Source organism: Camelus ferus, chromosome 5, assembly GCF_009834535.1.
Source record: "Camelus ferus isolate YT-003-E chromosome 5, BCGSAC_Cfer_1.0, whole genome shotgun sequence".
NCBI lineage: Eukaryota > Metazoa > Chordata > Mammalia > Artiodactyla > Camelidae > Camelus > Camelus ferus.
The window spans coordinates 80,569,565-80,582,823 of NC_045700.1; the positions used below are offsets into that span (position 1 = coordinate 80,569,565).

General features: G+C 34.2%; 1 protein-coding gene across 5 annotated transcripts in view; it reads right to left on the reverse strand.

The window, feature by feature from the left end:
- Positions 1 to 13,259, reverse strand: part of USP37 (ubiquitin specific peptidase 37) — a 77,510-nt gene that overhangs the window by 4,600 nt on the left and 59,651 nt on the right. For all 5 annotated transcript variants that reach the window (XM_032480254.1, XM_006186835.3, XM_032480253.1 and 2 more), the window contains 5 exons: positions 8,830 to 8,996; positions 6,340 to 6,400; positions 2,961 to 3,076; positions 1,237 to 1,306; positions 517 to 655 (listed from right to left, as the gene is read on the reverse strand). In XM_032480254.1, coding sequence (XP_032336145.1) covers positions 517 to 655; positions 1,237 to 1,306; positions 2,961 to 3,076; positions 6,340 to 6,400; positions 8,830 to 8,996 — 553 coding nt within the window. The remainder of the gene's footprint in view (positions 1 to 516; positions 656 to 1,236; positions 1,307 to 2,960; positions 3,077 to 6,339; positions 6,401 to 8,829; positions 8,997 to 13,259) is intronic.

Sequence of the window (13,259 nt, forward strand, 5' to 3'; positions counted from 1 at the left end):
CAGTGAGCAAAAACAAAAGATAAACAAAAACCAGATAATAATAAAGTCTGCATAATCCCATTTGGAGCCTAAATTTTACTAAATAAGCAGTTCATTCATTTTATCACCATCTCATCCCTATGTGCTGATTTTTGAGAACACCTTGGGGCAGGGTGGGGAGGGGGATGGCAATAGCTAGCTTTGATAGAAATGCTATGGAGTTCCCATCCATATAACTTATATCTTCTGGGTGGTAACACTGGAAGACCAAAAAGATTTACAATAGGACAGCTTCCATCATAAAACAGTCTTAAGTTCCATACCTAGATGTCACTGTGTGATGAGTAATTAATGCTGAGTTAAAAGCAAATATTTTGGACTTCCAAGGTAGTATCAAGACATTAGCCCTAAGCAAAGATTAAAAAAAATAAAAAATTGTAAACCAATTAACTGATGGGAACATTTTATCCTTAAAGGAAAAAGAAAGAGTTCATGTGATTTTTAGCCTATGACTTCAGATCCAGCAAAGTTTCTTACTTGTGCATATAAAAGAAGATGTAACCACTCCGATCCCGATCACTTTGCACGGAAGCCTCTTGGATTTTAGATACCTCTAGGTCATTATAAGTAAACCAAGCCTGCTTCTTAATGTCGTACACATCACTAATGTAATGACCTGAAATAAATAAAATCTTAAAATGAAGGCTTTTTAAAAAACATTATTGGATTTTTCTCAGGTACAGGAAGTTTCAGAATGAGATACACCCATGCCATTTTATGTTACTCAAGGTTTTAAAACCCATTTAAAAAATTACAGAAATTTAGGGGCAAGGATATAGCTCAGTGGCAGCATGTTCTTAGCATGCATGAGATTCTGGGTACCACCATTAAAAAAAACGTAATTCCTTCCCCTACCTTGAAAAAAAATTAGCAAAAAAAAAAAAAAAAAAAAAAAACCCCAAACAAAACAAAACCCAACAAAAAACCCCTAGAAATTTAAGGGAGGGATATACTATACTGGGACAACTTTTTTGATAAATATATTATTTTGTTTAGGGGATTTTGAGTCATTTATGAATAGAAAAATCAAAACACCCATTAACACAATTCACATTTAGTTTGTACAAAAAAAAGATTTCAAAGTTTTTCTTGATGCGTTCAACTTATTCCTCACAAAGCTAGGCTCAGAGTAACCCAACAAGGAGTAAACACTGGCTACTCCATTTACAAAATGCTGAAATCCTGATGTCCATTTACCTGAAGAAGAAGTGCTACCAATGTGACTGACAACACTGATGAGCCGATAGGAATGAGGAAGATTTCCTGTCTGGAAAATAGAAGTGGACATGAGTTTTAACTCTTCATTTGAATAAAAGCAAACACTAAATTTAAATTTATTATTAAAATTGACATGGCTAAGTTTCAGTGTGTGTGTAGTCAGACTCAATAAAAACCCAAGTGGTTGGTATTGTTCACATCCTTTGACCTGAGTTCTACTCCTAACTAAGAATTCAAGAATTTCCTAAGAAAATAATTCAAAAGAAGGTTATATATGCATAAAATTATTCACTGTAGTATTTTCTATGATAATGAAAAGTTGGAACAAAAGGCCCAATAGTTAAATGGTTACTAATATATCAACTCAATACATTATTCAGTTATTAAAAAATGTGTGGGTCAGCAACATGTTAATTTGTTTTTCAAAACCACATGAACACACATAACTACGGCTCTACAAAAATAGGTATGTTAACAGTTAAGTACTGGAAAACAATGAAAAAAAATGAAGAGTTGCTGTGTTGCTGTAGGGATTATGGGTGAACTTTTACATTTTAAATATTTAAAAAATGCTATTAAAATACTGTTAATAGAAGAATAAAACAAAAGTGATACTCATACACTGCAGGGAGCACTAAAAGATACAATTTTGGAAGAAATATAGCTACAGGTAAGTGTGAAACCATTAAAATGTTCAGAAACTTTGATGTAGTAACTTATTTCTGGGGCTTTACTTAAAGAAGAAAATCCTAAATATAGAAAACATTACAATCACACAAGAGTTCCTCGATATATAATTTATTATTTTATTTTATTTATTATTAAAGCAAAGTTGATTACAATGTTTCAGGTGTATAGCAAAGTGATTCAGTTATACATTTATATATTTTTTTCAGATTATTTTCCATCATAGGTTATTACAAAATATTGAATATAGTTCCCTGTGCTATACAGTATTTCCTTGCTGTGATATATTATTTATTATAAAGAAAAAAGAGAAGTTAACTTAAATGCTCAATGTTATTTAAAAATAAAATAAAATAAACAGTGTGCTCATTGATGGAATATAGTATAGCCATTAAAAATAAAATGCTTATAGTCTTTTAACAAGCAAGATAAAAACTGTACTTAATCTATGATTTTGTAAAAGCATACCTGGGGTACTTTGAGGGTAGGGATGACAAAAGAATATATCAAAATGCTAATAGCAGTTGTGTTAGAACAGTGGAATACTGGGTAATTAAAATAACAAAAAAATTGGAAAATGGGAAAAGCAATTATTTAGGGGGAAAAACAGTAAAGAAGGATTCCAAGTGCTCTAGCTAATGTCACTAATTCAACAGTTCTTACTGAGTAACAGTCAACCAGTTTTGGTATTTAACCATAAAGATAATATAGGTTTTCGCAGAACTAAAGGTGACTTAATATACATACGACTTTGAGAGCTATTACTCAGTTATTATCTAACATGCATGCACATAAGGTGATCACAACATATTTGGCTTTATTTCATTTTATTTTGAATCTGTGTGTAAGACATAAGATGCAAAGGCCAAGAGAAAGTGAAGACCGTTTGATAGTTGCCAAAGGGGCAGAAATTAACCTGCAATGGACACTGGCAGTGTGGCCTTTGAAGATAAGGGGCAGGAGGAGTAATACTGACAATCTGACCAGTTCTACGAAGGGAATAAAACATCACCCACCTCAGCATTTCTTTTAAGTTCCTCAGCTTCAGCTTCTGTATACTCCATATCTAAAACATCCTCATTTCCAGAGTCCTCATCAGAGCCCAATGAATCCAGAAAAGAGTTGTTAAACTCTGAAGAACATAAAGACAAAGTTTTGTAAAAGTTCTTGGAGCAGACACAGAGAAATATAATGGGGAAGATTAAAAAAACAGCTTGAGGGAGGAAGGGTATAGTTCAGTGGCAAGAGTGCATGCCTAGCACTCAAGAAGTCCTGGGTTCAATCCTCAGTACCTCCATTAAAAAATAAATGAACCAAATTACCCACCCCCCAACAAAATTCAAAAAATAAATTAAAAACAACAACAACAAAAAAACAGCTTGAGGTACACATTTTATCATCCTAAGAAAACGTGAAACATATCATTATTAGAGTTTCAATTCACCCAGCCCACTCTGGGGAGTAACAATTCAGGCACTAGGTATCTGTAAAAGAAATGTTGCTTTTTGTTTTATATGTATTTATATGAAAGGAGACAATACTCTCATAAGAAAGGAATAAAACTGAAAAAGAATAAAAATTTTACATATAATCCAATTTTGCTAAATTCCACATTATATAAACTATATGTTACATTTGAAGTACTTGGTGCATATTGTAGGTACCACCAGTAAACATAAATTATCTCACAGAAAAGAGACCATTAAAAAGTCAGTATCCTTTCATTTTCTTCAATATTAAGTCATTTTTTGAAATTTAACAAAAATAATGGAAATACAATCTTTAACTCTTAAGTTTAACCTAAAATACACTAAACAAATAATCCAAGATCCATTTTTCTCTTTAATAATGTGTTTTCATTAGAAGAAGAATCCATCTCTACAAATGGCTTTAAATAAAGAATCCCAGAGAATTTCTACATAAATGGTTCTTTGCTTTATAGAGTTGTTTAAAAGACATGAACACTTAAGATTGGGAAGAACAGGAAGAGATTATAGCATCAAAATTTTGGAAGCTCGAGCGTAGATGGGTGATTGAGTTAGCAGACCTAAGAAAGCCAAAGCCAAAACCTAAGCCAGTAATGGAAAAGTTGATAACCAATCCAACTTGTATCAGTCTTCAAAAAACATACAACTTGGAAGTACCAGATATCTTTCAAACCGGAGGAAAAGGAGGGGATAAAAATTAGGATTAGGTGAAAACTGAGTTACAGATTCCTAGATCCACTGTCCACTACTTCATACTGCTGGGCAATGACAGAAGTCTAGAGCCTTAGTCTCTGGAGAGTTAGTAAAAAAAGCCTCTGGATTGGGGGGATGCCATGCATGGGAGAGTACCATACTGAAAACAGGGGAGTAGGCGACAGTTTGCATATTGAAAGATGAGTATAACTCCCACCCTGACTCCCAGCCCTATTCGCACACTTGGCTCCCAAAACTCTGGTAGCCACATCTTTTACTTTTAGGCAAGGCAAGAGACCAGAAAACTTTCTTTAGGAATATTAGCCCCAGGGAAAGGCCTAAAATATTAAGATCATCCCCCAAACAGTCCCAACCTGTAAAACTCAAGGCTGACAAGCTCTAGCTATTCATGTACTCAGAGCTTCCTAACATCTTTTTTAGTTCCCTACTCTTAATCATGAGCTGACAGCCAAGGATTACTGGATAACTGAGGAAATCCTTTAACAAGGAGTATAAAGACTATAATAAACACACAGGACAGAGCAATCTGGAGAAAACAGAATCTATTCAGGCAGAAGAAGACTTCAAATAAACAAACAAATGAACTATATTTAATATTCTCAGAGAGTTGAGATGGTATTACTTCCATGAACCACCCCCATCACAAAATCTTATAAAAAAGAAACATTCACAAAACCAGTTCTTGAAAATTAGAAATATGATAGAAATAAAACACTCAAAAAAAGGTTTGGAGTTAGAGATAAGGTTGGAGAAACTTCCCAAACAGTAGAGTAAAATAAAAAAACTGGAGAGAAGAGATGAGAAAATTAAGAGGACCAGACTAGGATGTCTAGATAATAGGAGTTTCAAAAAGATCAATCAGTGAAAATTTCTTAGAATTGAAGGACACAAGTTTCTGGATTAAAATGATCCACTAAATGCCCAGCAAAAATGGATGAAACAGACTCACATCAAGGCACATCACTATAAAACTTCATCACAATAGAAACAGAGAAGATCCTACAACTTTCCGAGGAATAGAGGTCACATCAGGATAAAGAACAACTTTAGACTTCTCATACAGCAACCCAGCAAACAAGATTTTTGTCATTGTCCAGCAGCATGAAGTTGGGGAGAAACAATGTTTTCACAATGATCGTAAACCCAGAATCTATATGCAGCCAAATTATGAAATACCAGGGCAGAATAAAACTTGTAAGGTCTCCCAAAAATATAAGTCACATCTCTTTTTCAAGAAAACTACTGGGGATGTTCTCCATCAAAGTGTAAGTAGACAAAGAGCAAGAGAGAGGAAATGGGAGATTCAAACAAAAGAGAGAATCAGAGAGAGATTCTCTGGAGAACGGTTAGGGAGATCTCAGGATATCTGTGCATGGATGCAGGGGCAACCAGTCCAGATTGCAGCAACTATGACTTGAGAAAGCCATCATCGCCATCATTGTACCATCTTTTAAACCTGAGGACAGAATGCTTAGGAGAGCCTAGCTCGAATTCTTATTTGTCTCAACCATTTGCCAGTGAAATTCTTGCTCTTTCCACCACGTCTTTGGTGTCTAGATCAGTCTAGAACACTCATTTTATACCAAAGTGTTCTGCTTTAACCTAGTACTGAGGGCCAGAGAAAGACCACAGTGATCTTAGAAAATACAGAATTAGTCCACTTCTCATGACTGCCTGTCCTGGTGGACTTCTAGCACCTGGTCCATATATTAGTTCTGCTAAATGCCATGATTATGGTGAACCTTATGCTTCTGAATACTCATTCATGACTTTGCCCACTGACTTTCCCAGAGTGAGTGTTATAAATTCACAGGGAAACTGAAGCCATATTATCTTCTCCTAGGAGTTTAACAGTGGCAGTACTCCTCTTTCATACAGATGGATTACAGACACACTATTCTTGCTATTTAATTTTCAAAATAAAAAAAAATATTGTTTATGGATATGAATATAGATGGTAAAATTATTTTTTAAAAAAGGCAAGCTAATGATGAACACCAATGTTAGATAGGTGGTCTCTTCTGAGAGGGAGGGAAAAGGAGGGGTATACAGGTTAACTTTTAAGGTTCTATTTCTTTACCTGGGAAGTGTTCAAATTTGTTATTGTTATTAAAAATAACTAACACATTTTATATGCTCTTCTGTGTGATACATCTCACTGTATTAAAAAAGGTAATTAAAATAATCTCCATACCTTGAAGACTTAACTCTGTAGCTCTTTTGAGGTCATCATCTTCTTTCTGTTCCCAAGCCTCCTAAAAGGATAAGAACAAACTAAACCATTTAAAGAGGTATTGATTAAACTTATTTAATGAGGATAAAATCAGCTGCTCTGAAAGTATTTGCTAATAATGTTTTCTGTAACTTTATGGATGTTTGGAATATGACCTTTTGAGGAATGAGGAGTTCTTTACTCTTTCCAACACTTTCCTCCTAAAATACAAACTTGGGCCTTAAATGCTCTCTCTTTAAGTAAGTGACTTTTGGCTTGCCAACCAAAAGCCACTGAATGTGACATTATGATGCAATTCCTTTTCTTCTTACATGTATGAAATATTTGGAACATAGCAGATACTTCAAACAGCTCTCTTTCCTTTCCCTTGAATTACAAGATTTGCCAAGTTTCTTGGAATAAATACTCCCACCATGGCCAATTTTTAGCTACCTAAGTGATTCTGAATGCAGAGTTGGGAAGAGGTATGTATAGTGGGCTCTCCTAAGCTGACAGGGAGCTGGCTCTAGCACATCACTGACCCTATGACAGCAAGATAAACATTTCTACAACATATTCATAGATTTCTATTTTTATTCTTGCTAAAGAAACCAAGACATTAGAAGCTTGGCAAATACTAACTGAATGCTGTTGACTGTTGCTTTTTGAATATAGCTGAGGTTTTCTTAGAGAAAATAATACCTCTGAAAATGTTTCAATTAACTGACTAATTAATTACAAAAAGGACTAGGAAAAATGTTGACTATAAAAAAATTTCCCTCTCATCTTCAGAGAAAAGATAGTTTACAAAGGATGCAAAAATCAAGAAAAAATAATTTAAGCAGAATTGCTTTATACTTTTCTCAATTCTAGACTTGTTTTTAAAGTTACTAAAATATATAAGCAGAGCTTAGAATGAATTATTCTGCATTATAGTCCTGGGAGCAATAATACTGTGTTCAAGGAAGTAACAGAGGTATTCTCTAAAAGGAAATATGATTACTTAAATTTATCCAAGTATATAAAGTCTATGCTGAAACCAGAAGGTAAAGAACTCTCTTTTAGTAATTAATAGAATGATTCGGGTATACCAAATTAAAGAAACTTCATCTTATAATCCTATTCTCATACTGGAGAAAAATAGGATAGTTTTAACTGGGTCAGCTGACAATAAAAAGAGTATGTCTTTTGTCTATGAAAAGCATGGTTGCTGGATTTTTTTTTTTTTTCTGTGCTATAAGGAACTGTTGTTAAAAATCAAACCGTGGTCTTCTCTACTAAAAGTAGGTTTTCTTAAACAAATGATTACTGTAATATTATTTGTAAAGTAGTTTGACATATACATGACGAGGTAGCTAGAGAGGTCCTTTCATAAATAAAAGAATATAGAACAGCTAGTTCTGAAATGGTTTTAAAGCAGCAATTCTCAACCTTGGCTGCACATAAGAATCACTGCAGTAAGTTTTCAAAATTCTTATTAAAAAAAAAAAAAGAATAAAAGAAATCTAGATGTGCAGACCACACCCCAGATCAATTATGTCAATTTCTGAGGGGCAGAACAACCCAGGCATCAGTATTTTTTTAAAAGCTCCCCAGATAATATTAATGTGCCATTAAAATTGAAACCTAATATTCTAGTGACATTAGATTTCTTAGTATGATTATTTGCAAACATTAAAACTGAGCATTCATTCTAGGGAGTCTTGGTAAATTTTTGAGGGGAAGGGTTGGGGAGAGGTAATTAGGTTTTTATTTATTTATTTTAATAGAGGTACTGGATATTGAAGTAAATTTTTATTACTAACATGACTGAGATTGCTGAGGATCAGACAACCATGAAAACATCACCTTTTAGACAGATTTCACAGGTGACTGCAACAATGCAAATCAACAAGTTTTGGCAAAAATGAGCATAAAGAACTAAAAATTGAAGAACAGATTACTACACAAAGAAAAGAGCAGATAAATGCTAGTCTACCATTAAAATCTAAAATTTTAGATAATACTCAGATAACATTCCTGAGAATTTTATGTTTAAATAATTCACAGGCAAGGATTCATACTGTAAGGAAATGACCAAACAAATACTTTGCCTTAAAATATTGATGATAAAATCATAATAGTATACTGGCTGTTTCAACAGCCTGCAAAATAAAGTTGGACTAGGGATGATCTCTAATAACCTATCCTGCTTTAGCGTGCAATAAATTACAGTAATAGGAGGTAACCAACAAAACATTTTGTTGCATTTGGATTTTTTAAAAAAGAAAAACGATCAATGTTTCTGTTTCAAACCCAAGGCAGAAGCCCCAAGCAAGTTTTTGTTTGTTTGTTTTAGTGGGTCAATGATTTACTTTATGTAAATCATCGGGAACAATGCCTGACTCATAGTAAGTGCTTAACAAATGATTATTATTACTGTTCTATAGGAAAGATTGGTATGGAGAAAGTAGCAATATAAATATCTCTTACTTGCTCCTGAAGGCTCTGAGCCAATGCCTGCTGAAGCTCTTGTTCCTCCCTTTCACGCTCCATATCATACTGCTGGAGCCAATCAACCTCTCCTTGAGAACCTTCCGGAGTTTTATTTTCTTTATTCTCATCACAATCTTTAGTTATCTCCGTAAAACTGGCAGGATCTGAGGAAGCAGAACATAACATAACTGGGAAATCCTCTCTAATAAACTGAAATCTCTAGACTAGAGTGACATCTACTGTTTGGAGAGTAATGTATCGTAACCTCAGACATAACTTGCTTGGGATGTACAATCTCATCTTACTGTTTCTAGATCAGGGTTCTCAACCTCAGCACTGTTGACATTTTGGGTGGGACAATTTTTTGGTTTTGTGGGAAGAGGAGCTGTACATTGCATACTGTTTAGCAACATTCCTGGCCTCTACCTACCAGATGCCAGTAGCAACCTGCCCTCCCCAGCTGTGACAACCAAAAGTGACAGACATTGTCAAATGTCCCCTGGGGGACAAAACTGCCCTTGGTTGAGAACCACTAATCTACAGCAATGATTCTGAAGTTTAACTGATCATCAGAGGCACTATGGTTAAGGATAGAGAAGAATAAATAGCCATATTCACAGGTCATGTCACATGACCTAGTACTAGGAATAAAGTATTGTTTAGAGTAAATGAAGTAAAAATTAGGCTAGAATTATTAATTATTGAGATTTTCCCATTTATTACACTGTATGTCAAGTGAAGTGTGTTTTCATATTAATAATCAAATGAGTCTTATACATATTCTAAATCAAAAGAGTTACATAAAATATGTAATAAACACTTCATGTACCATACAAGCGTATGACAACACACATGTTTAAAACATTCATCCAGGGAGATAAGAAAAAGATTAAACTTTTTGTTTGTTTGTTTTGGGGGGTGTATAATTAGATTTATTTATTTTTTTAATTGACATACTAGGGATTGAACACTGGACCTTGTGCATGCTATGCATGCACTTCTACCACTGAGCTATAATCTCCCCACCTAACCTTTCATTTCCTTTTGTTCATTCTCAATCTCTAGAATATAGCTAGCTGGAATAAGCAGTAGGGGCATAATTTTGTTCTAGTTATTTAAATATCATTATACTTTTTAATTTAGGGAGAAGAGGAAGGACCCTCCCTCCCTCTCACTTACCAAAGCAAAAATTTTCATCTTAGCAAATAAAGAAAGTTCTCATAAAAAAAATTTAACTGGTCATCAAGAATTACCTTTACAGATTCATTCCATAAGGATTGTTTTAAAATGAGTATGCTCTTTACCTGCTCTAATACTGCATTTTAACTATGTAAATGACAGACACTTTTCTATAGCACAGACGACTCTGAAGCTTACAGTATCTTGGTTTTAGATTCTAAATTAGCAACTAGCATTATTCTTTAATTGAATTGCCAAGAGAATATTTACCATTAAAACTAATTCTGAATATTCATTAAAAGAGGGAAAAAAACTCAGGCTATCTTAAGTGCAAAAAGCAGTATGATCCTAGTTTAAAAAAAAATTACATTCTGCCGTTCTTAGAGAAACAGTCATTTCCATAGCCTGAAACAGGCAGCTCTGAAGCCTATTTGACCCTGCCTGTCCCTTTGGCCTTAGCTTACGGGGCCAGGAATGGATACTTGAGTCAACCATCAATCAACCATCAGATCACTTCTGTAAATTTGGAACTGAGACATTCAAAGTTAGCTGGTGTTGAGCATTGCAAGTGAAAGAAAAATTCGGAAGTTGAAGCTACTATTTTAGGGCAAAAGGTGAGTTTTTATTACTTTTATTATCAAAACATACTCATAAAAAAAGGTAACAGAGGTATAGTTCTTCTTTTATGTTTATTTTATTTGTTTTCTGGGGGGAGGTAATTAGGTTTACTTACTTACTTACTTACTTATCTATTTAAATGGAGGTACTAGAGATTGAACCCAGGACCTCATGCATGCTAGGCATGCACTCTACCCTCCCCTCTATGTATAGTTCTTCTTAACTAATAATTTTTAGCACTCAGTGTACCAATGTACCTCACACAATCCTAGAATTACACTAATAATTAATCGATGTGATATAAAACAGATGCAAGAAAGTTTACTTTGAGATGCTAAAAATCAATATACATCTGTCTTCAGCGTAAATTTCAGATGGATACAAAAAATACTTAAGATCTACGGGAACAAATATGATCATAAAATAAAAACACACTTTTAAGGACCTTGCACAATCACAGGGGAACCACTGTTAAAACTCAACACTGTTATACTAAGTATATCATATGCTTCTTCCCCTACCCCAAATGAAAGCTGCTCCTTTTCTACATTCTATATTTCAGTCAATGGGATCACTGTTCACAGTTTTTTTTTTAAAGACAGAAACCTGGGCGTCATTTTGACTTCTTTTCATTTACCTCCTCATATCAGATGAATTATTATTTCCTAACTATCTCTTGAATCCATCCATTGTTTCGGTTTTCAATGCCAAACCCTTGGTTTAGGGCATCATCAACTTTTGGTCTGAACTATTACAATAACTTACTAAGAGGTCTCACAGGATACTTTGGTTCTTCTTTAATTTATGCACTACACTGCAGCTGGAATGATTTTTTTCAAATATAAATCTTTATCAAATACTTTTTTGTTTAAAATTATTCAATAACTTCCTAATGCTTTTGAAATAAAAGTTCAAACTCCTAAACATGGCTTTAGGCCATGAAAAAACTGGAGACTGAGTAATGCTCTAGTCTCATCTTTTGCTTTTCCATCTCAACACTATGTCCCAACCATGTAGATCATCCTGAACTTTTTCAGGTCTGCTAACATGCCATGGACTTTCTCAAGTCTGGGCCTTTGCACACACTCTTCCCTTCCTCTGGCTAACAGTGAAACCTTACTTAGCTGTCTTCCTTCCCCTCCTCAGTTGAGTCATGACAGTCAGTCTGATGGGCCCCAAATATTTATTGAGAATCCACTATGTGCCAGGTATTGCTGTAGAAGCTGGGGATATAGTGATAATTAAGGTAAGATGGCCCTTGACTTCAAGGAGCTTAAGCGCAAAGGCTCTGAGATGAGAATAAGCTTAGTATATCTGAGGGACACACAGAGAAAGCTAGTATGGCTAAAACAGTAGAGTGAAAGAGAGGGAGAGTGAAGATAGGCCATGGTGAGAAGTTTTGATTAAGTATAATGGGAAGTCATAGTAAGTTTAAAGCAGAAGAGTGACACTGTGATTTATGCTTCAGAAAGATTACATTGGCTGCTTTGTTCATGAAAGAAGGTCCATAACAGCAGGGCAAGGGTGAAGGGAGAAATATTACAAATCAGTTGTAGTGGCACAGGTGAGATGGAAGACTAAAGTTGTAGCTATGAAGATGTTCATAAATGACTGGATTCAGGATATATTTTGGAGGTGCAGCAAACTAGACTTAGTGATGGACTGATTGAATGTGAAGTGTAAAGTAAAACAAAAATATCAAGGGAGATTTTTTTTTTTCGCTTGAGCAACTAGATGGATGATGGTACCATTTGCTGTATGGTGCAGGCCCAGCCAACATCACATGGAGCAGAAAAACTATCAGCTAAGACAGTCAAACCATAGAATTATGAGATATTAAAATTATTGTTATTTTAAGGTACTAATTTTGGGGTAACTGCTGCACAAATACACATACACACGGGGAGTAGAAGGGAGAGAAAGCAAATGTGACCAAATGTTGATTAATGAATATATGTGAAGGGTATAAGTTTGTTTATTGTTTTATTCTTCAACTCATCTTTGGATTTGAAATTTTCAAAATAAAAACCTTATTGAAGGTTTGATCATATTTGATCATTCCTTAGAATGATTAACTTTTAAAGTATGATAATGAGATTGAGGAGATATATATATATATATATATTTTTTTTTTAAAGAGTTCTTATCTTTCAGTGATACTGAAATCCTTACTGATGAAATGATCTAATACCTGGGATTCACTTCTAAACAACCCAGGGGATAGGATGGAGAAGGAGGCTGGGATAAAGATGAAACAAGATTGGCTTACTGTCAATAATGGGTACAAGGGGGAAGGTTCATTATACTCATTTCTCTACTTTTATTTTTGCTCAATATTTTCTATAAGTTAAAAAAATTGCAGAATAAGCAATGTTTTTAGATTTCAGTTACAGTAAGAAGGTCAATGGAATGATCAGTTTAAAGAAACAGGAAATATAATAATGGCCTGCATCCAAGTGAGGAAGATGGCAACTAAAAATTAAAGGATCTTATATAATGATATAAAAACCTTATTCACAAGTTTGTTCTTCCTAAAGCTGCTAGAGTTATTAATATTTTGATAACCTATGATTATTAATGATCTGATAACCTTAGTGTTCTCCTCCATTGGCATAGATAATCTAGAACTA